Source organism: Phocoena sinus, chromosome 6, assembly GCF_008692025.1.
Source record: "Phocoena sinus isolate mPhoSin1 chromosome 6, mPhoSin1.pri, whole genome shotgun sequence".
Lineage (NCBI taxonomy): Eukaryota > Metazoa > Chordata > Mammalia > Artiodactyla > Phocoenidae > Phocoena > Phocoena sinus.
In genome coordinates, this window is record NC_045768.1 from 80,478,653 (window position 1) to 80,504,703 (window position 26,051).

The 26,051-nt window shown below is 38.3% G+C and overlaps 1 protein-coding gene across 3 annotated transcripts; it reads right to left on the bottom strand.

The window, feature by feature from the left end:
* Positions 1–506: 506 nt before the first annotated feature.
* On the bottom strand, positions 507–11,577 carry NDUFB6 (NADH:ubiquinone oxidoreductase subunit B6). Of its 3 annotated transcripts, XM_032634885.1 has the most exons (4): positions 11,260–11,566; positions 9,232–9,324; positions 4,109–4,153; positions 507–685 (listed from the first exon to the last, which is right to left on the bottom strand). In XM_032634885.1, exons 1-4 carry the CDS (start codon positions 11,437–11,439, stop codon positions 617–619), a joined length of 387 nt encoding a protein of 128 aa, XP_032490776.1. In that variant the 5' UTR covers positions 11,440–11,566; the 3' UTR covers positions 507–616. The 3 variants fall into 3 exon arrangements, with proteins under 3 accessions (XP_032490776.1, XP_032490777.1, XP_032490774.1); XM_032634886.1 differs by lacking the exon at positions 9,232–9,324 and having other exon boundaries at positions 11,260–11,577; XM_032634883.1 differs by having other exon boundaries at positions 507–4,153; positions 11,260–11,577.
* Between the last annotated feature and the right edge of the window lie 14,474 nt (positions 11,578–26,051).

Consider the following 26,051-nt stretch of genomic DNA (forward strand, 5'->3'; position numbering starts at 1 on the left):
AATTCTTTACCTCATGCTTATCTGACACGTGTCTCGATTTAAAGTAAAATCTTTAATAAAATGCTTCGAAATTCATTTTTGTATACTGTCCTTTATAATAACCACTAATATGCTATTTTTTCATATACTTAGAGATTTGTCTTTTATGTTCCCACATAACAAAGCAACCTACATCTAGGCCTTTTAATCTAAAGTTTCTAAAATACTTCTTTTCAAATGCTTCAGAAAGCCTTTAAAAGTGTGTGGAACTTCTGTTCTTTTGTTTATTGCAACATTTCATTACATTGTATACCTTCACATCACAGTAGATTAAGTACTGTTTAAGAAAAAACTATCATGTGACTAAATAATTTTCTACATGCTGTTTTCCAAATTAAAAATGGCCAGAAAAAGTAGGTGATTGCCCATACCATTTTTTTAGCATGTCCAGTTTTTACTTAGATAAGTCATAGAGTCTCAAATTGTACAGAGGGAATCATACAGTTTGGGAAGAAACAGACAACACATATCTGAGTAAACTTTATTAAAGTTACTTTTCCAGAAAATATATTCAGTAAGTGTGGTAATGTAGCAACAAACTTGGGCTCAAACATCTTTGAAATTTTAAAAGTAATCTTCAGTGATGTTGATCAGGAAATTCTTTCATTGGTGGGATTACTTCTCCAGTTTCCAGAATTGTATCACCCTAGAAAAACAAAGATGCATTAGTGAAAAATCTTGTCTGCAGAGGTGATAGTTCCATTTGGTCAGTTCCATTTGGTCATCTGGAAAATCTAGTTCACTTCTGGCATTCACACTTTAAAGGGACAGAGGCAAAATAGAAGCTGTCTAAATATGAGCAACCAGTATTCAAAATCTTAAGGTATAAGGGAGAGAATAGGGGAAGTTTCACTCAAAAATGACTAGAAAGGACATGAAAGTTGTCTTTACAAAGTGATAAAAGGATAATCTTTATTTGCTTGGCCCCAAGAAATAGAAGCCCTAGAAAGCTGCAGGTAAACATCTTCAATATAAGGCGGTAATGTATTCCCAGCAACTGAATGTGTTAGGTAGTCACCAGTTTACCATTTGGCTCAGAATGGATATTAGAAACAGAATGCAAACTTTCCTTGGGCAGCTGGTTCAGGTGTCTTTCCAAACCTAGATGCAGTGTGTATGGCAGAATGGGCATGGACTTTAAAGCCAGAACCAAATAGTGTGAATCCTGAAACCCTCCACTGACAAGCTGTATAATCTTAGGCAAAGTACTTAGCTTTAATTTCAGCTCTCTGTTTAAGACAGCAGGTTCCATCAGCCTGATAGTCCATGAGTTGACTTAGTAGAGTAGAATTATCCCCATCACCACCTACCATTCCTTGACCTGGTATGGCTCAGGACTGTATAAATTTGTATTATGTTTAAGCCATTATATACTTGGGGGAAAACTTGTTACCACAGCTAGCATTACCCTAACACAGAAATTAATAACTTGAAGTGGTACTAATGCTGCTGTAATAAAAACTGAACCACATGGCACTGGCTTAGCAGTGGGGCTACAAGGACACTGGCATTGGAGGCTAAAAGATGGAAACAAAAGGCACTAATAACTTAGAAGCAGACTGTCTAATGAACTTGAGGTTCTAGGAGAAGTACCTGAAAAAACGTTATAGTATGTGTTTAACTACTAGTGGCTGCCTTAGTAATGTATTTTAAGAAACATAAGCTCAGGTAAGAAGTGGCTGATTTGAGAGGAGAAATAAGAATCTAAAAATTCGGGACATTGCAATATTAGAAAATCAGATTGATTGTTTCTGAATCTCTAAACAGTAACAACACTGAAAAGACTCTGAGAAACAGAAGCCCAATAAAACTCAGTAAACAGAGGGACCCAGCACCGTGGCAAAGATCAGACTGAAACAAAGGTAGCCCTTGAACTAGAGTGTGTTTCTGGTGGCTTCCACATAGCTGCCTCTCAACTGAGTTGAGAGAGGCAGTAGAATAAGGACAAAGAAATGAGACAACTTGATAACTATGTATAGAAACCACAGATACTGGCATGTGGGACTGACTAGAAGCAAAAAGATTAGACTCCTACCAAGTACTTTTCTTTCCATGCCTGCCAAATGTGAGAACTAGATGGTCAAAGAAACCAAACATACAATAAAAGCCTGTGACTGTTTCTGATTAAAACAACCTGTGGCCCTCAACCTTCTGTGAGCAGAAGGTAGATTTTAAAGGCTGTACAACCCTAAGGAGGGCATACTTCCCAGTACTCATTTTAGATGTGGTCTAGGTTGATAATGGAAAAGAAAGAATCCCCCTAGACTGAGCCAGGGGCCAGGAAGAACAATGAACAAAGGTGTTCCTTCCAGAAGCAAAATCAGTTCCTGTTCAAGTAACTTCCCACACACAGGGGTTAGGAGGCTTTACAGTGTTTGACCACTGGGGTTTCAGAGCCAAGTGACTGCTATGCTGCCCAAATTCCATCGTTGAATAATGGTCGTGGTTGGGAGGCAAGGGATACAGTTTACTTGCCATTGATCCTCAAATCTCCAAGAGAAGAATCTCCAAGAATAACCCTGACGGATATTACTATACATCATCTGAAGATCTTAGGTTGCAGTGATGTAATGGGACCTTGGGGTTTCTCTCTAGGAAAGGGAATTGTGTTACATGTGTGGGAAGAAGGAAGCAAAGAGCTATTTGTTGACTAGAAGGATACACTGTGGCAGAGACTCCAGGTATGGGAGGCTGAGAAACATAAAAAAGCACAAAGACATGTGGGATCATGAGAATGAGTTCTGGCCGACAGGACATGAAGAGAAGTGATGTAAGCTACTTCCAAGCTTAGACCTTAAAATCATCCCCTGAGACATCCAGCCCTCTCTTTCCCTGTGATCTTGGAGCCTCATAGTCCCAATGGCCTCACTATAATTGTCTGACCTATGCTAGTCTGTGATGTCAATAGAAAATAAACTTTTGTTAAACCACTGAGATTTGGGGGTTTGTTTGTTACTGTCTATCCTATTCTAAGGTATGTACAGATGAGCATTCTTCAGGTCTTCAAAGGGGCAGCTTCTCAATGGTACAGAAACAGGAAAGAACCACAGTGGCAAAAAATACGGAAGTAGGAGAGATGCTATGGAATCACTATATGGTCTTCTAAAGAGAGTCCTCCTTCTTTTCCTTTGAACAGTAATGGCAAAATAAACAATAAACAAATGTATAAATGGAAGAATAAATAAATTACCTAACTTGTTGAAACCAACAAGATAATTGAGCCTACCTAGGCCCTGACACACATCAATTATACACAATGAAATACAGAAGAAATCCCCTACTATTTCCTAAAGCAGAATTCCAATTGGAAGAGTTAGCCAATTTTGGTAGTTCTCCCTAAAATTCCCTTCTGTTGCAGTCGTCAATGGATTACTGTGACCATGTCATTTGATAGAAGCAAGAATCTACATCATGTTTTGTTTTCTAAAATTATATAACTTAGAGCTTGATGGTAGTTCATTATCTGTGACTAGAAATGGAACAAGAACATAACATGTATTTGACTCTGCTAAACAATAACCTCACAAACAGCTAGTAAGATACCAACGGACTAATAAGTAATCTTTTAATGATGAAGACTTATTTTAAATTAGGATAATAGCCTACATATTCATAACATAAAATTTAAAGCACACATTGACAGATTATAAATTTACAGATGGAGACGTTACGGTCAAACTGCCATAGGAAATGATAGTTTGGAAATAATAACAGAGGAATATAGTTGCTGTTACAATGCTCAGGTGTCTGCTCAGGCTAGTGCCCTAAGTCTTTAACCCTACGTGAAATGGAACCAGTGAAAAACTGTTCGTACCTTCAATTCACTTTAGGACTACAAAGGTCGCACAAGCTTTACAGCCAGGGTGAAAAGAAATGTGCCCACATCCCAGGTTCAACTGTAATTGCTACCTCACATTATTTCCTCCTCTTTTTTTTTTTTTAAGAATATACAAAACAGGCATTTAAACTTTCAGTGAGAAGAAAGGAAAATTTTAGTCTAATGATCAGTTGGGAAAGGAAAGAGAAATATAATAAACAGAAGAAAAACCAGAGATGTTTTAAGACTTACTGGGAATATTCTGGGCTTCCTTTCAACGATGGCATATGGTTTTGTCTGCAATAAAAGTAATGCTCTGTTAATTATAGTTTTAGAGTTTCTTCTAAAATAAAATAGATCATATCCCGATTTTTTTTTCAGTAGAAACGCTGGCACCAATTTTTTTTCCTTTTTTTTTCTCATATCCCAAATTTTTAACTTAAGCCCCAAACTTTCACTAAGCTCCAGACTCATACATCCTATTATTTACTCAAGATCTCTACTTGATCAAACAGGCATTGCAAACTTAATCAGGTCCAACACTTAATGTCCCTCAGTGCCAAACTGTTCCCTATCTCTGTAAATGGCATTTTCACTCTCCTACTTACGAAGGCCCAAAACCCTGACTCCTCAGCAGGAGGAGATTTTATCCTGAATCTAATTGCTTCTCACCACCTCTAGTACTACTACCCTTGTCCAAGCCTTTATCATTTTTTCACCTACTAGTCTCCCATCTTCCGCTCATGCCCTCCCTAAAGTCTATTCTCCACACTGCAGGCAGAGTAGAGTGATTCTTTTAAGATGCATCACTCCTGTTCCTCCTCTCCACAAAGTTTCATAATGATTCCAAAAAAAAAGCCAAAGTCCTTGCTGTGATCTCTAAGAAACGATCTGGCCCTTGCCTACCTCTCTGATCCTCTCTCTCTCTCTCTGTCTCTGAACTGTAGCTGCAGTGGCTTCTTTGTATTAATACAATCAGTTAGGCCTGCTTGTGCCTCAGAGCCCTTATGCTTAATGATTCCTCTACGTGAAATGCTCTTCTCCTAAATACTTGTTTGGTCCAGATCCTCATTTCATTTGTGTTTTTCAAATAGCACTTCCTCAAAGAAGCTTAATAAAAATAGCAGTTCCTGTCACTCTCTAGTCTTTTACCCTTAGCTTTTCTTCTATAGACTTATCACCTCCTATAACATTATATACCTCTCTGCTTATCTGCTTATTGCCAGTCTCCCTAAACATTTCATGAAGACAGGAACTCAATCTGCCTTGTTCAGTGCTATATCCCTGTTCTGTGTTAAGAACAGTGCCTTGCACATAGGAGGTGCTAAATGTACTTATTAAGCATACACATCTGTACAAGATACCACACCAAAAAATTTAAAAGATTATTGGCATGATTTAAGACTCAGGCAAATTGGAGCCAAAAGCAGGAGAGAAACTCAGAATACAATGTGAGGACATTCAAATGTCTCTAAAAACTGTGGCCAGAGGCAAGAAGATACTGAAATGTCTTCAGAGAGAATGTTAAGTTCAATTAAGCATAAAGGTATTAGCTGAAGTAAACTGGGTACAACAGTAGAGGATGCAGGCCTAACCAAACCAAGACAAAGAATAAGGTAAAAGAGAGGCTTTGGGACATCTACTGACATAAAACCTTTAACTACGTCATCTGTGGCTCAGGAAAAATCACCTAGAAGTATGAATCCCTCAGGTAAGCAGCCATATTAATGTCTTGAATTGTCAACCCAGTAACTTCAGCTTGTTAAATTTTCTTCTCTTAGGAGATAAGTGTTTTTTTTAATCCTAGAAATATTTAGTTAAATACAGATATGACAAGGTAAATTAACCCAGGGTATACACAGATGAATGTCAAATTTAATAAGTTCTGAAAACACTGGGACAATCCATATATTCTGATATAGAGTATCTGTAATGTTTAAGATAATCAGGCTATTAGAGATTCTAAAAGATTAGTTTTAGGATTCTAGTTAAAATGCATAATTGATTTAGATGTATGATTTTTAAGTTTAAAAAGATTTTCCTTTTTAGGGTCATTAATATGTCCTATAAATACTTAAAAATAAAACTTAACTTAATTTGAGTTATTTCTTCCTGAAAAAGTATCTTCTGGCTTCACTTTACTTTTTCATTCCTGTTATCTCTGCCCTAACCAGATTCTCATCAACTAATATCTACTAAACTGCAACAGCCTCCAGCTGATTTGCCTGATGTCAATACTTTCCTCCCTCCAATTCACCCTACATATCAATGTTTTTTATGTTTAAATATATCACTTTATCAACTCACTCTCCTATTTAAAAATGGAAAGCTTCCCACTGCCTACCATGCAAAGTTCAACCTCCTCTGCCTAGCTTTCAGGACCTTCCATTTATTGGTTCCACCCTACTAAGCCAAGAGACTCGCAGTTCCAGGCAATCCTATCTTCGGTAAACAAGACCATGCTAACTACTAACTCCTTGTTTTTCTAACTGGAACAGATTTTCTCCTCCATACTTTTACCCAAATCATACCTATCTTCCAACTTTATTATAAACTCCTTGAAGTCAGGAATTTCGTCTTATATATTCTTTCCACAGCAATAAAGGAAGACATACTAGGCATTCCACAGTTGATGATCAACAGAGGTAATCTTAGTGAAGAAAACAAAGGTGTTGTCAGCAATCAGAAATTTAAAGAACCCACACAGTCAACAGAGAACAAGTGACATAAGAGTGAATTTTCTGAGAACCCCACTTATTTGTTTCACTCTCCTTTCATCAGGCTACAGGAAAGCAAACCTCAACTGGATTAGCTACAATTTGTTAGGTAGTCCCAAACTTTTTTTTTTTTTTTTTTTTTTTTTTTTTTTGCGGTAGGCGGGGCTCTCACTGTTGTGGAGCACAGGCTCCGAACGCGCAGGCTCAGCGGCCATGGCTCACGGACCCAGCCGCTCCACGGCATGTGGGATCTTCCCAGACCGGGGCACGAACCCGCGTCCCCTGCATTGGCAGGCAGACTCTCAACCACTACACCACCAGGGAAGCCCCCAAACTTTTTTTTTACTGAATCACTTCATAGTGAATTGCTGACTGGTTTATTACTTTAGTGTGTACTTCCTACAAATAAGGACAATATTCTTAAAATAATCACAATACAGCCATCAGGATCAGAAAATTAACATTGATATATTAATACCTTCTATCTAGTCTGAAGAACCCATTCAAATTTTATCACTTGTCTCCATAACTGTTTGGAGTTATCAAAAAATCCCCCCCTTATAAAAAAAAATCCCCCCTTATATAACCAGTTCGTGTAGGCTGTTTAAAGTTCTGACTGCCAATGCCATCTCTTTTTTTTTTTTTTTGACGAAGCAGATTGTGCCCATGAATCAAGTTCACATTTAGTTGACAAGTCCCTTTAGTCTTCTTCAATCTGGAACAAATCTTCCACGGTTCTTTAACTTTCATGATCTTGACATTTTTGAAGGTAACAAGCCAATTATTATGCAGAAGAGTCCATCAATTAGATTCAGCTTATACATTTTTGGCAGGAACATCGCAAAACATATTGTTTTCTTCTTATTGCATCCTATCAAGTAGTACACAATTTCAGTCTGTCCCATTATTGGTAATGTAATTTAGATTTCTTGATTAAGATGATGTCTGCCAGGTTTCCTCCATTACAAAGTTACTCTTTTTCCCTTTGTAACAAATAAGTATGTTGAAGGTAGGAATTTGGGGATTAATGTTAGCAACTTTTGATGTTCCCTGGCTAAATAAAATATTACTATGATGATTCCCAAATGGTGACTTTTCTTGTCCATTTCTTATTTACTCTACTGTACAAAAAAAAAGCTTTCTCTTCTATTTATTAATTAATTAATTTATATGAGCATGGACTCATGGATTTGCATTTTATTTATCCAGCTGGCTCTCATCTATTACTATCATTTATTTTGCTGCTCAAATTTGTTCCAGTGGGAGTCTTTTCAAGCTGACTCTGTCCTTTTGATTCATCTCCATCATTCTTTGAACACAGTTCTTTACTTTCTGGCACAAGCTCATCTTTTACTTTCCCTGCCCCAGCCCTGGAATCAGCCATTTCTCCAAGGAGCTCTGGATCCTTTCAGTGGAAAACTATATTTAGAAAGTAAGCCCAGCTGCTAGATGTGCTAGTTATTGATACCATGGGGTAGCAATGCTCACAGGCCCTATCAATGGACAGAGCTAGGTAAATCTGCATTTACAGCTATATTTATTTCTATATTTATCAATACATACTAAAAATCATGAGTCACACCAATACTTCCAATTCCATTCCAGTACCACAAGGTTTTCTCCCTGTATTCCATATGCATAACTCCCTTTTCTGACAATGAGAATTCAGGGTTCCAGTATCATCAACATATGTTCTCATTTGATCGACCTTCCTGTATATAACCAATCTCCTGTCATCTCCACCACCACACTCCAGTATAAATAACCTCCTCACCTCATTCAGTTTCTGATACTTTACTTTGGGTTGCCAACTCCATCATTGCCCCAAACCACACTCCTTCCTGATGTCTTCCTCCCCTCACTCAGGTTCCAATATCTTACACCAGGTTGCTGACACTGCTGCCCTCCAAACAAGTACACTCACCAATTCCCTGCCCCCTTACCCACTCAGCAACCCACTCAGGATTTAAGCCTCCTCACTGGGTACAAGAATGCCCTCCTCACTCTTTGGGTTACAAAACTCCATGCTGGGCAACTACCACCACTCTCCCTTCTATGCCACTCCCCAAAATGCACTCCTTCCTCACCCTGCCTGGGATTTAACACCCTACACCAGGGTATCCCTAGCCTTTAAAATATGGCAACAGACTCAATTCAATGCAAGATCTTTCAGTGAAAAAAATTCAAGCTTTTGGACATGCTGAATTCTAAAGAAAGTAAGTTGTGAAAAACCAGACAGAGCAAAGGAAAAGGAAATGATGACAAAGATAACCTTTATCTATTGTGAATTTTATCTTATACCAGATCTGTGCTCAAAAAAAAGGAGCAGAAATTATTTTCTCCCTTCCAACTCAGGACGCCGAGTTTGCACCAGTATTATTAGGTCAACTACATTTCTGATCATTTAAACATTGTTTCATGAGGAAATGCAATTCAAGTTGTAAACAACTAATATAAAGATCAACTTTTTGAAAAACCATACATTACCTAAATTTCATTAAACCTTTTACCTAAAAGGATTCAAAGTAATTCAAAATCAGTTATAAGTGGCAGGTTAGTTCCACTAAATAGAGCCGGGTAAGGCATTGCCACATAGGAAATAATTTTGTACAATATTAAAAATAAATTCTGAAAAATACATACTTAAAGCACACTTACATTCACATGATATTTCAGATAATAATGAATAATCCAGATAGGGATCAGTACATGAGTAAAAGCAAAGATACTGTGTCGGTACGTCTTATAGATCTGGGGGAAAAAAAAACATACACAAAATAGATATCTTATTTTTTATACATTTGTGGCAGAAAAAAAAAGCATCAGTGATATAAAAAATCACGATTATTGTAAAATCTCTAAATGCTACGTATTTCCATATAGTCTGTAGCTAACCTCATACACCGAATATTTTTACTAAACATAGTGCCTGCTAGGTGACACCTACAGAGTTCAAAGCAAAGGAGGCTTAAGAGAAGCAGCATTTTGCAAAACTATAGTACTGTATTTATAAATATGTTTTTTAAAAGACTTCTAAAAATATCCTTATTATAAGTTTGTTTAAGATAAAACATGGCATAAATAATGAAATAATTCTAATCAATTTAACCAGAGTAATCAGAACTACAGAATTTTCAGGTAAAGTCATTTCCCTAATTTATCAATTTCAGATATCCATAATAAACACCACTTGTATCATTCTACCTGTAGGGCAGACAACCTTGAGTGCACTAATGCTGGAAAAAGAATGTTTTACATACTGGGATAAGGGTGTTCCAAGCTCACTTTGAGATGCCTTCAGACACAGTATTTTTAAAAAGAAAGGCAAAAGACATCTAAAAATGGGACTTTTCCATGGCAGCCAATTTGACTGAAACAGACCTATCCTGTCAGGGAAAAGACAATCTAGATTCTAAGTGTTGTAACAGATATGATTATGAAAGAAAAAGTTAACTCAAAGTAAGTTAAGACAGATTTCAACAAATGATTATTTACTTCCTTACATCACTGGCTGACGGGTGGGATGTCAACTTTCAACCAGTGGCTGCCAAATCAGTTAAGTAATGCCAGAGATACAAAGGGTGAGAAGAGAGGAGAGTTCAATTAGAGTTTAATTTTACCATCATAAATAAGTATCTAATACCACTTTCTTAGAAAAATTTGCACCAGACTTTGTAGCACAATAAAATACACATGGATTTCAAAGTGAACTTCTTCAATTCCTAGCCCTGGGACCACAGGTAAATCACTGAATTCCTGCAGGTCTCGGTTTCCACATAATTAAAACGAGGATTAGGAATGGTTTCTACCTTATGGAAGTAAAAAAATAAATAAAGTAACACGTGTAAAACCCTCAGCAAAGTGCCAGGCACAAAGTAAGCACCGAAGTGTTCCTTATATTATTACCATTATTATTAGCCAAAGTTGCAAGGAATTCTGAGATACAGCATTCATCATTCATAATTGATGTGATTTAATTAACGACCTCAAGAAAATGTCAGGAGACCCTGAAAATAAAGATAGCACTTGAGTGAGTGACTTTCTGCAAAGTCCAGGAAGGGCATTCTTAAATGAAAGCGTGTGTTCAACGTACGTAGTAGCGGTTAAGAAAGGGGGCTCTTGAATATGACTCACTCAGCATACCAATAGGACCGCTTCTTTAATGGTCATTACATAGAGCTGTATAACCAGTTAGAGGCTCATTGTGCCTTCTGGTAGTCGAGTGCAGTGTTAGTTGGTCTCTATAATCTCAACCTCAAAAATCAGACAAGTGTCTTCAAATACTAAAATCATTGAATTTTAACTCTGGTGAATCCTTGGCCATCATTCTGAGGGAAGGTCTCCACAGTCAAAAGAGAAGCAAGCCTGCAGTGTCCTGTAAAACCCAAGCGAAGATTCGCCTCCTTCTCATCACATTTGACAGCCAAAGGACAAGACCATCCCGAAGCCATACAAGCTCCGGACTCTGACTCCTGACTCCCGACTCCCAGCCTATGATTCCTGGGACCAGTGAGCGTCCCAGCTAAACCTAAGTCTCGGTAGAATCTGATTCTCCCTTGGGAATCTTTCGGGGGTAGAGCGAGTCAGTCCCTAATGTGGCTACAGTGAGCAGGCGTCCCAGCAGCCAGGCCGGGGTCCGCGACGGGGCGGGAGTCAGGGTGGGAGTGGGGGAGGGCTGTCACTCACCACGTTCTTCCAGGAGGCCCCGTCCTGCAAAAACTTATTCCAGAATTGCTCCATAGGCCACACCCTCCGCGGGGGCAGCACCGGTTCCCGGGGGCTCAGCTCCTGATCCTTCAGCCATCGCCTTCTCAGCTCTCGCAGCTGCTGCAGCCGCAGTTTCTCGTCGGACGTATACCCTGACATGTCGCCGCTGATACCAAGGCAGCAGGATACGGCGCGCCCCCGAACCAGGGTCTTGTCACCTACGCGCGCACTTGCACTGCAAAGCGACCTTGCTAGGACGCCACGGAGCGGCGCGCCGTTATGACGTCACTCTGGTCCTGCTTCCGAGTGGCTCCAATCTCGCGTAGTGGCTGGGCATGCGCAAAGCCCTCCACACACCTTCCGGGTTTACTGGCCCAGATTACCAGTGGCGGCAGTGATACCTCAGTTACCGGATGAGGAGGAAAGTGATGAATGAGAGAAAGTATGAGAGCTCAGAGGACTAGAGGTTCTGATAAGGAAGAACTGGTGCGCTGGGAGTTGGAAGCGTGAGAATATGTGATTCAGTGAATGTGACTTCCAAATGCAAAATTCTTCCTTTGCCTCTCCCATCTTGCAAATCCTCTTCCCGTGACCTACAGAGTCTGTGGAGACCCGTTACATCTAAGCTTAAACCCCAGACTTGTCAGTGACTGGTAAGGTGACCTTGAGCAGCTGTGTCAGTCTGTTCCTCCATCTGTACTGCAGAAGTAAAAAGAGTCTCAGTATCTAGCAGAATTATACACATTCACACTTTGAGCCAGCAATCCCACTTCTAGAACTCTGTCCTAAAGATATCGTGGTAAAAGTATGTGCAAGACTATTCACTGCAGCACCATATGTAATAAAATACTGGAAATTGCTCCCAAAGTTCCTCAGTAAATGGCTACTTGAATAAATTATGGTAAAATAATGCAATGAAGTGCCCTATATACAACTGGAGTGAGCTCCTGAATACATATACTGTTAATTGAAAAAAGCTGTGGAAAGAAGTGTATATAGTATACTACCTTTCATCCAAAAAGGGGAGGGTGGTAGTAATACTAAATAAGTATATATATATATACATATACTATATCTAGTAATACTATATATATATATATTTGCTTAAAGTTTAAAAATAACAGGAAAATTACTGATTTTTTTTAATGTTACTTGAGGAAGAGAGGAAGGCAGTAGGCTACAAGAGACAGAGATAGAACCTAAACTTCTCTGAATTTATAAAAAGCAGCCTTTAAAAATCAAAAGAAAAAATACATGGGTCTAACTGATCTGCTTGTTGGCATAATTTTAAAAAACACACACCATTTCAGGTAACTTTAAACTATCAAATTACTGTACATCCATAGAGAGATATACCTCAAAGAAAAAAGAACTAAAAAAAAAGAAAAGAAAGCAGTCAAACTGTTTTAAGTGATCATATTGTTGGTAGTGATGGTAGTGGTGCTATTGTTAATGTGACACTGAAAATAAACATTTATGCCGGGATTTTTTTTTTTTTTTTTTTTGCGGTACGCGGGCCTCTCCCTGTTGTGGCCTCTCTCACTGCAGAGCACAGACTCCGGATGCGCAGGCTCAGCGGCCATGGCTCACGGGCCTAGCCACTCCACGGCATGTGGGATCTTCCCGGACCGGGGCACGAACCCGTGTCCCCTGCATCGGCAGGCGGACTCTCAACCACTGCGCCCCCAGGGAAGCCCTATGCCGGGATTTTTGTTGTGGGAGAAAGGAGATACAAATGTAAATTGTATGAGTTTAAGTAAAAACTCTGTAGTCCTAAATTTGGACAGGAATAAACAGTATTAACTCATGATGTATTTTATCTTTAAATAAATATATAATTTTATCTTAACTCTGCCTATGAAATGGCCTAAAAACTATGGCCAACCCAGTAACCATGAACATCTTTAGCTCCTAGATTGTGATCTCTAAATACCATTTTCCATTAAAAGGAACCAAGACTCCTTGGAGCAGCAGTTCTCAAAACATTTTGCTCCCCAAATCTCTTTAAATTCTTAAAATTGTTGAGGGCCCAAAGACTTTTTATTTATGTGGGCTATATCTATTGATGTTGACTGAATTAGAAATCAAAACATTTCAAAATAACAAAGTATCTATTAACAAAAATTAGTGAGAAGAGTACAATTGTTTTACATTTTTGTAAATCTATTTAATGTCTGGCTTAATAAATGACAGCAGAATTCTTAGAACTGCTTTTGCATTCAATCATAATATCGCACATCATGTAACCTTTGGGAAACTCTGTATATATTTGTGAGAGAATGAAAGTTTAAAAGGGCAAATAGCCCTTAGTATTAATATGAAAATAATTTTGACCTCACAAACCCCATGAAAGGATCTCACACTGTGAGAACCATAACCTTGGAGAAATAGCTAATTTCAGGTTCGAGTTAAGAAATATAAAATAAGCCTGGAACAGCTTGTCTTAGCAGAAAGCAGGGAAGTTTTTAAAGACTAGTAGCGTCATGTCAAAAAGATTCAGGAGAGAACTTCAATAGACTTACGTTGGTCAATAAGTATAGTGACTTCAGTGGAATGAAAAATATCAAATACATTCACATACATAATTTCATGATTTTTAAAAAACTTATTGATCACTTCTTGATAGTATTAGGGAACCAACTCATTATTTTGAAAACTGATAAGTACAGGAAAAATCAAGCATTTTTCTGTCCTCTTTATATCTTAAAGTAACATCTTAAAGTAACAAAATAGTTGATGAGGGGAAATTTATTTAAAGGATCATAAAAACCTAATAAAAGAAGAATGGATGCAGTTAGAATATCACTGTTTTGCAACCGTTGGTTTATTAATCAATCAATGCCCCTGATTATCTGGAGGTTGACATCCCAAAAAGAGAGCAACTGCACCCCCTGGTGGAAGACTGCCTCACTGCCTTGTGAAGTAGCCTTGCCAAACAAAAAATTGAACTTGAATCTGATCAAGTTTCTCAATCTAACCACTCATTTAAAGGAAATATAGGGGAGAGAGAAACTCCTTATATGACACCAAAATGATACATTCAGACAAATCTATATTGTAGAAACTTTAGACACGCAGCTTAGTTTCTTAAACAAAAATATATGGAGAGGAAAGAAAGAGAGAGAACCTATAGATTAAGAGAAACAACTTAATAAGAAAACAAACAACCCAATTTAAAAATTGGCCAAAGACCTTAACAGACACCTCACCAAAGGAGATATACAGATGGCAAGTAGGCATATGAAAAGATGCTCCACGTCATATGTCATCAGGGAAATGCAAATTAAAACAATGAAATACCACTACACACCTATTAGAATGGCCAAAATTTGGAACACTGACAACATCAAATGCTGTGGGAGAGGGATGTGAAGGAACAGGAACTCTCATTCACTGCTGGTGGGAATGCAAAATGGCACAGCTACTTTGGAAGACTATTTGGAGGCTTCTTACAAAATGAAACATTCCCTTATCATAAAAGCCAACAATTTTGTGCTTTGGTATTTACCCAAAGGAGTTGAAAACTTACGTCAACACAAAAACCTGCACACAAATATTTACAGTAACTTTGTTCATAATTGCCAAACTTGAAAGCAACGAAGATGTCCTCCAGTAGGTGAATGGTTAAATAAACTGTGGTACATCCAGACAATGGCATATTATTTAGTGACAAAAAGAACTGAGCTCTCAAGCCTTGAAAATACACGGAGGACTCTTAATTTCATATAGCTAAGTGAAAGAAGCAAAGCTGAGAAGGCTACATACTGTATGATTCCAACTCTATGACATTCTCTAAAAAACAAAACTATGGAGACAATAAAACATTAGCGGTTGCCAAGGGGGTGGTGGGGACATCAACAGGCAGAGCACAGAGGATTTTTAGGGCAGTGAAAATATTCTGTATGATACTATTATAACAACGGATATGTTATTATACATTTGTCCAAACCCATGAATTCACAACACCAAGAGTGAACACTATGGACTTTGGGTGATTATGATGTGTCAACGTAGGTTCATCCTTGTTTAAAAAAAAAGTACTATTCTGGTGAGTGGTGTTGGTAATGGGGGAGGCTACACATGTGTGAGAACAGGGGATATGTGGGAAATCTCTATACATTTCTCTCAATTTTATTGTAAACCTAAAACTGCTCTAAAAAATTATTTTTTAAAAAAAGGAGACAATGAGAGAAATTTGAACACTACCTCAATCTTTTATGATATTAAGAAATTTCTGTTCATTTTTATGGGTGGTGATATTGTGGTTATATTTTTAAAGGGAAGTTCTTATCTGTTAGAGATACCTTCTAAAATACTTATGAATGAGAGGACATGATGCCTGCGATTTCTTCTAAATAATGGAAGAGGGAGGAAAGAAGTATGGCGAAAATAAAATTAGTAATGAGTGGTAATTCTTGAAGCTGACTGATAGGTAAGTAGGGGTTGATTATTCTCCTCTCATGTACTATTTTGCATATGTCTGAAATTCTTCCAAATAAAAGAATTTTAAAGATTTATGCAGCTGACTTAGGTTAGGCTCTCAACTCTGTCATGATGAGATCCCTACTGAATACACTGTAATGGCCTATATGGGAAAAGAATCTAAAAAGAGTGGATATATGTACATGTATAACAGATCCACTTTGCTGTACACCTGAAACTAACACAACATTGTAAATCAACTGTACCCCAATAAAAAAAATTTTTTAAAAAGAATTAAAGCCACAAACAACAACAGCAAAAAACAAGTGTAAGTCCCTGAGTGCTAATTATCTCCAGAAGGGCTGTGTTTAGGTCCGCAGTGAGGCATTTGAGAGCCCAAATAAGCGTTTCCTTTGTGAGTAGAGTTAAAAGACCCCTAGCAGTTTCTTGAATCTGGGGCCTTCATGCTGACTTGCTCTGGAGTCCTACCACACTTTCCCCTACTTTCCACCATCACCACATTTAAAAAGGAAAACAAAGAAATGAAATCAACATTGTTTTGGAAAATATATTCCTATACCACTGGCTACTGCCTAACATATTTCCACCCCTTCCCATTTACCTATGGCTGTGAAATCCATCAAGATGAGTTTAAGAAAAATAAAGCACAATTGGGGAGCATGTCCAGCTCAACACACCTAGGAAATGGACTCACAAAATCAGACGGTTGGCAGCACCTGGATTAACTACTTGATATTCCCACAAGAGGGCACTCTAACTTTCTGAAAAATCATAAAATCAATTAAATTAGGTTTTATATAAGGTCTAATTAACCAGCGCATAAAACTTGGAAAGAGCTAAAGCATGGTGGACAGGGAAAAGAAGGGGCCAGGGGATAAAGCGAGAAGTTGTCTTCTGTCAGTAAACTTACCTCTTCAACATTAGATCTGTCTAATAAGGGTCTATACTTCCAGCTATGTTTTTATAAGCCAGTTCAGTTTGACCCCTGCAAGAGTGCACTAGGGGAAGACATGAGATTGAGGCCATGGATTTCAGGTGATGTGGGACAGAAGGCTGAACTGTGTGCAGGACCTCCCCTCCCTCCCAACACGTGCGCACACACACACACACACACACACACACACACACACACACGAGTCTGAGTCTGCCAGCAGGAATTGAGATGAGTGTTCCACATCAAAGTTCCCTTTCCTTCCTTCAGTCAAAATTTAAAAACCCTTGTGCTGTCTTCACTTTAAGTACTGCTTAAGGCTACTGTTGAAAAAATATTTAATTTCCCTACAAATTCCTTTATCTCCCAGTAAGATTCTTTCATCTTGTACTTCTGCTTTAAAGAAAAACACTGTATCATCCTACCATACAAGGCATCATTATTTCCAAAACAGCAAAGGGGAAAAGGGTGCTTGCTTATGTTGGTCAGAAAAATCTGTGAAGGTGCTTAAGAGGGGGCATTCTCCTACAAATCCCTATTCTGAAGCTTTTTTTTTTTAAACCAATGTTTCAGGGGTGTACAGAAACTAATATGATGAGCAACTTCATGGTGAAGTTCATTACTAACAGAGGCAGAATATCACACACCCTGTGCCACAGATAAAGCTTTGAGCTGAAACCTTAGTTTAACATTATAGTTTCCATCTATGGAGCATGGTTGGCATGACTACAGTGTCTTAATTTCCTTCTGAGACTGGTAGAGCAGACTAAGTTGTTTGATATCTTAAGCATTTAGTAGTCCACAACAATGTCCATTGCTCAAGTTTGTACTTCTATTTGGATGCCTGCACTTTCAGTGGCAAGTGATGCCAATCAGAAATCACCCTAGCGTTTCCCTGGTGGCACACTGGTTGAGAGTCCGCCTGCCGATGCAGGGGACACGGGTTCATGCCCTGGTCCGGGAAGATCCCACATGCCACGGAGCGGCTGGGCCCGTGAGCCATGGCCGCTGAGCCTGCGCGTCCGGAGCCTGTGCTCCGCAGCGAGAGAGGCCACAACAGTGAGAGGCCTGCGTACTGCAAGGAGAAAAAGGAAAAAAAAAATAGACTTTAAAATAAAGACTAAAATAAAGACTATTACAAGAGACAAAGAAGGACACTACATAATGATCAAGGGATCGATCCAAGAAGAAGATATAACAATTGTAAATATTTATGCACCCAACATAGGAGCACCTCAATACATAAGGCAAATGCTAACAGCCATAAAAGGGGAAATTGACAGTAACACGTTCATAGTAGGGGACTTAAACACCGCACTTTCACCAACGGACAGATCATCCAAAATGAAAATAAACAAGGAAACACAAGCTTTAAATGACACATTAGAAAAGATGGACTTAATTGATATTTATAGGACATTCCATCCAAAAACAACAGAATACAAATTTTTCTCAAGTGCTCATGGAACATTCTCCAGGATAGATCATATCTTGGGTCATAAATCAAGCCTTGGTAAATTTAAGAAAATTGAAATCGTATCAAGTATCTTTTCCGACCACAACGCTATGCAACTAGATATCAATTACAGGAAAAGATCTGTAAAAAATACAAACACATGGAGGCTAAACAATACACTACTTAATAACCAAGAGATCACTGAAGAAATCAAAGAGGAAATAAAAAAATACCTAGAAACAAATGAAAATGAAAACACGACCCAAAACCTATGGGATGCAGCAAAAGCATTTCTAAGAGGGAAGTTTATAGCAATACAATCCTACCTTAAGAAACAGGAAACATCTCAAATAAACAACCTAACCTTACATCTAAAGCAATTAGAGAAAGAAGAACAAAAAAACCCCAAAGTTAGCATAAGGAAAGAAATCATAAACATCAGATCAGAAATAAATGAAAACGAAATGAAGGAAACAATAGCAAAGATCAATAAAACTAAAAGCTGGTTCTTTAAGAAGATAAACAAAATTGATAACCATTAGCCAGACTCATCAAGAAAAAAAGGAAGAAGACTCAAATCAACAGAATTAAAAATGAAAAAGGAGAAGTAACAACCGACACTGCAGAAATACAAAAGATCATGAGAAATTACTGCAAGCAACTATATGGCAATAAAATGGACAACCTGGAAGAAATGGACAAATTCTTAGAAAAGCACAACCTTCTGAGACTGAACCAGGCAGAAATAGAAAATATGAACAGACCAATCACAAGCACTGAAATTGAAACTGTGATTTTAAATCTTCCAACAAACAAAAGCCCAGAACCAGATAGCTTCACCGGCAAACTCTATCAAACATTTAGAGAAGAGCTAACACCTATCCTTCTCAAACTCTTCCAAAACATAGCAGAGGGAGGAACACTCCCAAACTCATTCTATAAGGCCACCATCACTGTGATACCAAAATCAGACAAAGATGTCACACAAAAAAAGAAAACTACAGGCCAATATCACTGAGGAACATGGATGCAAAAATCCTCAACAAAATACTAGCAAACAGAATCCAACAGCACATTAAAAGGATCATACACCATGATCAAGTGGGGTTTATCCCGGAAATGAAGGATCCTTCAATATACGGAAATCAATCAATATGATGCACCATATTAACAAGTTGAAGGATAAAAACCATATGATCATCTCAATAGATGCAGAGAAAGCTTTTGACAAAATTCAACACCCATTTATGATAAAAACTCTCCAGAAAGTGGGCATAGAGGGAACCTACCTCAACATAATAAAGGCCATGTATGACAAATCCACAGCCAACATCATTCTCAATGGTGAAAAACTGAAACCATTTCCTCTAAGATCAGGAACAAGACAAGGTGTTCACTCTCATCACAATTATTCAACATAGTTTTGGAAGTTTTAGCCACAATAATCAGAGAAGAAAAAGAAATAAAAGGAATCCAAATCAGAAAAGGAGAAGTAAAACTGTCACTGTTTGTAGATGAGATGATACTATACATAGAGAATCCTAAAGATGCTACCAGAAAACTACTAGAGCTAATCAATGAATTTGGTAAAGTAGTAGGATACAAAATTAATGCACAGAAGTCTCTTGTATTCCTATTCACTAACAACAAACAATCTAAAAGTGAAATTAAGGAAACGCTCCCATTTAACATTGCCTCAAAAGGAATAAAATACCTAGGAATAAACCAACCTAAGGAGACAAAAGACCTGTATGCAGAAAACTATAAGACACTGATGAAAGAAATTAAAGATGATACAAACAGATGGAGAAATATACCATGTTCTTGGATCAGAAGAATCAACATTGTGAAAATGACTGTACTACTCAAAGCAATGTACAGATTCAATGCAATCCCTGTCAAACTACCAATGGCAATTTTTACAAAACTAGAACAAAAAATTTTACATTTTGTATGGAAACACAAAAGACGCCGAACTGCCAAAGCAATCTTGAGAAGGAAAAATGGAGCTGGAGGAATCAGGCTCCCTGACTTTAGACTATACTACAAAGCTACAATAATCAAGACAGTATGGTACTGGCACAAAAACAGAAATATAGATCAATGGAACAGGATAGAAAGCCCAGAGATAAACCCACACACATATGGTCACCTTATCTTTGACAAAGGGGGCAAGAATATACGATGGATAAAAACAGCCTCTTCAATAAGTGGTGCTGGGAAAAGTGGACAGCTACATGTAAAAGAATGAAATTAGAACACTTCCTAAAACCTAAACTTAAAGTGGATTAAAGACCTAAATGTAAGGCCAGACACTATAAAAATATTATAGGAAAACACAGGCAGAACACTCTATGACATAAATCACAGGAAGATCATTTTTGACCCACCTCCTAGAGAAATGGAAATGAAAACAAAAATAAATGAATGGGACCTAATGAAACTTAAAAGCTTTTTCACAGCAAAGGAAACGATAAACAAGAGGAAAGGACAAACCTGAGAATATGAGAAAATATTTGCAAATGAAGCAAATGACAAAGGATTAATCTCCAAACTATACAAGCAGCTCAATATCAAAAAAACAAACAACCCAATCCAAAAATGGGTGGAAGAACTAAATAGACATTTCTCCAAAGAAGACACACAGATTGCCAACAAACACATGAAAAGATGCTCAACATCACTAATTATTAGAGAAATATAAATCAAAGCTACAATGAGGTATCACCTCACACAAGTCAGAATGGCCATCATCAAAAAATCTACAAACAATAAATGCTGGAGAGGGTGTGGAGAAAAGGGAACACTCTTGCACTGTTGGTGGGAATGTAAATTAATATAGCCACTATGGAGAACAGTATGGAGGTTGCTTATAAAACTAAAAACAGAACTACCATATGACCCAGCAATACCACTACTGGGCAAATACCCTGAGAAAACCATAATTCAAAAATAGACATGCACCCCAATGTTCATTGCAGCACTATTTACAGTAGCCAGGACATGGAAGCAACCTAAGTGTCCATCGACAGATGAATGGATAAAGAAGATGTGGCACATATATATAATGGAATATTACTCAGCCATAAAAAGAAATGAAATTGAGTTATTTGTAGTGAGGTGGATGGACCTAGAGTCTGTCATACAGAGTGAAGTAAGTCAGAAAGAGAAAAACAAATACCGTATGCTAACAGATATATATGGAATCTAAAAAAAAAAAAAAAGGTTCTGAAGAACCTAGTGGCAGGACAGGAATAAAGACCAGATGTAGAGAATGGACTTGAGGATACGGGAACAGGGAAGGATAAGCTGGAACGAAGTGAGAGAGTGGCATGGACATACATACACTACCAAATGTAAAATATATAGCTAGTGGGAAGCAGCTGCATAGCACAGGGAGATCAGCTCGGTGCTTTGTGTACACCTAGGGGGTGGGGTATGGAGGGTGGGAGGTAGACGCAAGAGGGATGAGATATGGGGATATATGTATATGTATAGTTGATTCACTTTGTTATACAGCAATTATACTCCAATAAAGATGTTAAAAATAAATAAAGGACTCCTTGTGTGTTAAACGTGTGCCAAGTACTGCTTCCACTAGTGGCTCAGGTGAAGGGTTTTCCTATATCCCACTCTGCCCAGCCTGAATATACCTGGAACACCAATTACTATATGGAGTCAGGCACGTAACCACATCTTGTGGGACATCTTGGAAAAGAGTTAACTGAGAATTTTAATTAGCCTGAAACAACACGTGATAACATAAGTAAATGCCTCATGGCTAAAGCTGACAAGCCCTGTTCCATTTCTCATACTGTAAACACTTCACACTGCAGTCACCATGTCTCAAGCTGTGGGGAGCATCTCTGTCCAAGCTTCATCATCTCTATCCACAGCCCGCCTTTCTGACCCCATCACCTCAAACCCTATCTGGAAGCACTCTGTGTTTCTCCTTCCAGCTGTTCTGCTAGATGTTTTCAGAACTCCTCAACCATGTGCTTACTCTGAAACCTGGAGAAGAGTCAGAATGCTCCCCAGTGTCTCTGAAGGAAATTTGGACCTTATTGCCCTTCTCTCACATTACCTTCTTTCTTTCCTCCATTGTTTCTTCTCTCCTGTATTTATCAGGGTAATCAACAAAAAATCCTCAAGTGTAATTGGCTTAAAATGATAAAAGCATATTTCATGTACATGTCACAGTTGTTATAGGTTGATCAGAGGGCAGGGGTAGGCTCCACACAGACATTGAAGTACTCAAGTTGATAAAGGTTCCTGTTGTCCACGGGGGCAATGACACCCACCAGATGGCGATTGATAGGGAGACTAAAGAAACATGGAGGTTGGTGCAGGGTATCTTAAGAGTCAGGACTGGAAGGGCTGTATATCTTATCCATCCACGTTCCATTTGCCAGAACTCAATCACAGGACCCCACTGAATTGCAGGGGATGCTGCGAAATGTAATTTAGCTAAGTTTCCAGGAACAGAACAAAATGTGTTTGGTGAACAAACCCTCCATCCCATTTGGTTAGGGAGAAATTTGTATATACCTCTCCTTAGGGGCCTGTTCTTTCCAGTCAGTCCAAGGAAACACCCTTTGACACCTCATACAATTCCAACAATGTGTTTGATCGTTCATCTGCAGTTACATTTGTAACAAACATCTTTATCCTACGTCATACACTGTCTTGTATAATTCTCAGACTGTCTCACATTTACATTCCTTAATTCTTCAATGAGATTTCCTGGTGGAAGGGGTGGAGGAGGTGGAGGGGTGGGGAGGCATGAGAGGAGGCTGGCTAGAAGGGGCTGTTTTTCATAGGAAGAGAAAAAAGTAAACAATTTAGAACTTTTAGAAACAATTGAATGTGTACCCAAAGATTATGATATCAAATTAATCAACACAGGAATTTGAGTGGAAAGATATTTATTTCTGAGCAGACTATTTATATAAGGAACAGTTAATTTGGATTTAGAGGCGTTACAAAGAATTTTTAAATTTTTATTTTGAGATTAAAAAATTTTTACTTTATTTTAAAAATTTGAATGTAAGATCTTAGAGGATGCATCCATTTTTTCATAGTTAGAGAATTCCACTAGATGGCCCTGTTTCAAAATATTACAAAGCTGGAGATGAACGGCTTCCTGATGAATTGTAACTCTCATACCTTTTCAAGTATTTAGGGCACTTCATTATCAATTGTAGCTGGTTTTCCTAAAATACTATTGATGTGGCAAATCTCATCTTTTAGTATGACATGGAAACTATTTTGGTAAAAGAATTTAGCCCAAAGTTTTCTTAACAGAGCGTATTTTGTTCTGAACAGATCATTTAAAATGAACAACCTGGCAACACTGAAATGACAACCTGTTCCCCAAAGTGCAGAATCAGCAGTGATGTCGGGAGAGTCCACAAAGCAGCCCAAGCTGTAAATTTCCTCTGCTCCAAGTGGATTTTAAAACCAACACAGATTCTACTCCTTTTTATTCCAGCTCTATTTTGAGACACACATTTCAAAATCCTTAAGGTTATTCTGCTATGTTATATGGATTCTGACAACTCCAAATAAGTCAAAACCATCCAATTAGAATATGCTCTGAAACTAAAATGGGATGATTATACTAAAAAGCTGCAAACCCAGTATTTAGCAACCAGAGCCTGGTAGTTGCCATTATAAGGCATCTCCAGAATTGCTGACGAGAGAGAACTAGTATCTCTTTTTTCTATCTGAGCATCCATTAAAGCTGGTGTCCTTTGTATCAGGAGCTAGCTCTCAGTGCAAGAAATGAGTTCATCTGATTAAAAATAAAGAAAGTCAAGGAAATGGATAGTGGTCTTTGACTCTCTCCCTCCTGCCCTTCTCCAACCTTCAGTCTTGCTCAAAGGGACCAATGGTGGGGTCTCCTACCACTTCAGCTCTCATAATCCCTCTAACAAATCTTATAATAGCAACACTGGTTTGTTCCCAGAAACAAAGGAAGCCAAGACCAGAGCCTTCTTCCTCCCCTCCTACCATCCTTCAAAATGCTTCCTATACGTAAATGGTGCTGTCACACTACACTCAACATTACTAAACCATTCTAATATATATCCACAATTGTAGACAAGAAATCAGAGCAGTACATTCAGGTTAGAATAATTTCCCACCAGTACTGCAGTCATCTGAGTTATTTTAGACATTATATTGAAAACATTTCCTATCCTGGTTCTTCCAAACTTATGGCAGTCATATATATCCTTAACCATTAAATTCTAGACCACAAAAATTCCACATTTGTGTGTCCAGAGAGTTGAAGGATTAAGTTTGGCCAAGCTAATGTGTATGTAATTCCACCTCTGGCCACAATGAAGTAACAGGTACTGGATTTACCTTTCTGCCTTAAACAGAAAATCAGACAACAAAAGTAATGGTTTTCAGACATTGGACACTAGGCAACATAGGACTATAATCCCCAAGAGAAGGGAAATGAATGAGGCGAGCACTATAATTCCTCCAGTTTTCTGCCTGGAAGAAGTTTCTACGTTGTACAACACAAAATGATAATCTAGAGCGCAGCAGTCTCACTGAGTTGAGGAGATAGAGATTGAAGTCTGCGGAGGCCAAGGCAGCTAGATTTTCCTTCCAAGAGGAGGGGGCTAGTGGAGAGAGAGCTCTGAAGTCTTCAGCTGGGTAATGATCTATGCATGTGTGAGGGAAAACCACCTGAGTCCAGAGAAAGAAACCCAAGGAAGCCATACACCAAACAGCGCCTGCAGCTCACACAGTTCATGTTCCCTACCAGCAATAGTGAAAACATCTCAGAATACAAGAGACATCAGGTAATGACCTGAAGAGCGTATTGCTTTCTTGGTAGTAGGGCTACTCTGGATTCATCCTAACAAAGCTTTAAAGCAAGCCTTGAAACAATCCAACTAATTCCAAGTAACATAATTATATATCAGGAAAAAAGTCCAACACTACGTAAGGCACACAACAAAATGCATCATCCAACAAAGTAAACAACATGATGTACAGAACTCAATTTTTTAAAAAAATCACCAGGCATGCAAAGGAGCAGAAAAACTAAGATCTATAATGGGGGGAAAAATAAGTTTCATCACCAGAGCCAAAAATGACAAAAATAGTGGAATTAGCAGAGAAGGATGTTTTAAAAAGCTATTGTAAAAATGCTCCATATATTAAAGAAGGGAGAAGAAAGTTAAGAATGAACAGGAGACTGAAAGATATAAATGAAGAACCATAGAATTTCTAGAAAATCAGACAACAATCAGTGAAATGAAAAATACAACATTAGCAACAGCTTAAACATTGTAGAATAAAAGATCAGTGAACTTGAAACACAGTAATAGAAACTGTCTTAAATGAATAACACAGAGAGAAAAATACTGAAAGAAATAAACAGAGCATCAGTGTCCTGGGAGACAATATCAATATGTGAAACTGGAGTCCCACATAAACTGTAACAGTATAAACACAAAGACACAGATAGATTAAAAGTAAAAGGATAGAAAAGATAAACCATGAAGACACCAGTATTTTCAGACAAAGTATATTTCAGAACAAGGAATAATATCTGGAACAAAAAGAGACATTTGATAATGACAAATGTGTATGTACCTAATAACAGAGCTTCAAATACATCAAGAAAATATTCATAGAAGTGGAAGAGGGACTTCCCTGGTGGTCCAGTGGTAAAGGATCCGCCTTCCAATGCAGGGGACGCGGGTTCAATCCCTGGTCAGGGAACTAAGATCCCACATGCTGCAGGGCAACTAAGCCCATGTGCCACAACTACTGAGCTCACGCGTCTCAACTAGAGCCTGCATGCTGGAAACTACAGAGCCCACACACTCTGGAACCTGTGCACCACAACTACAAAGCCCACATGCCCTGGAGTCTGCGTGCCACAACTAGAGAAGAGAAGACCCGCACACCACAACT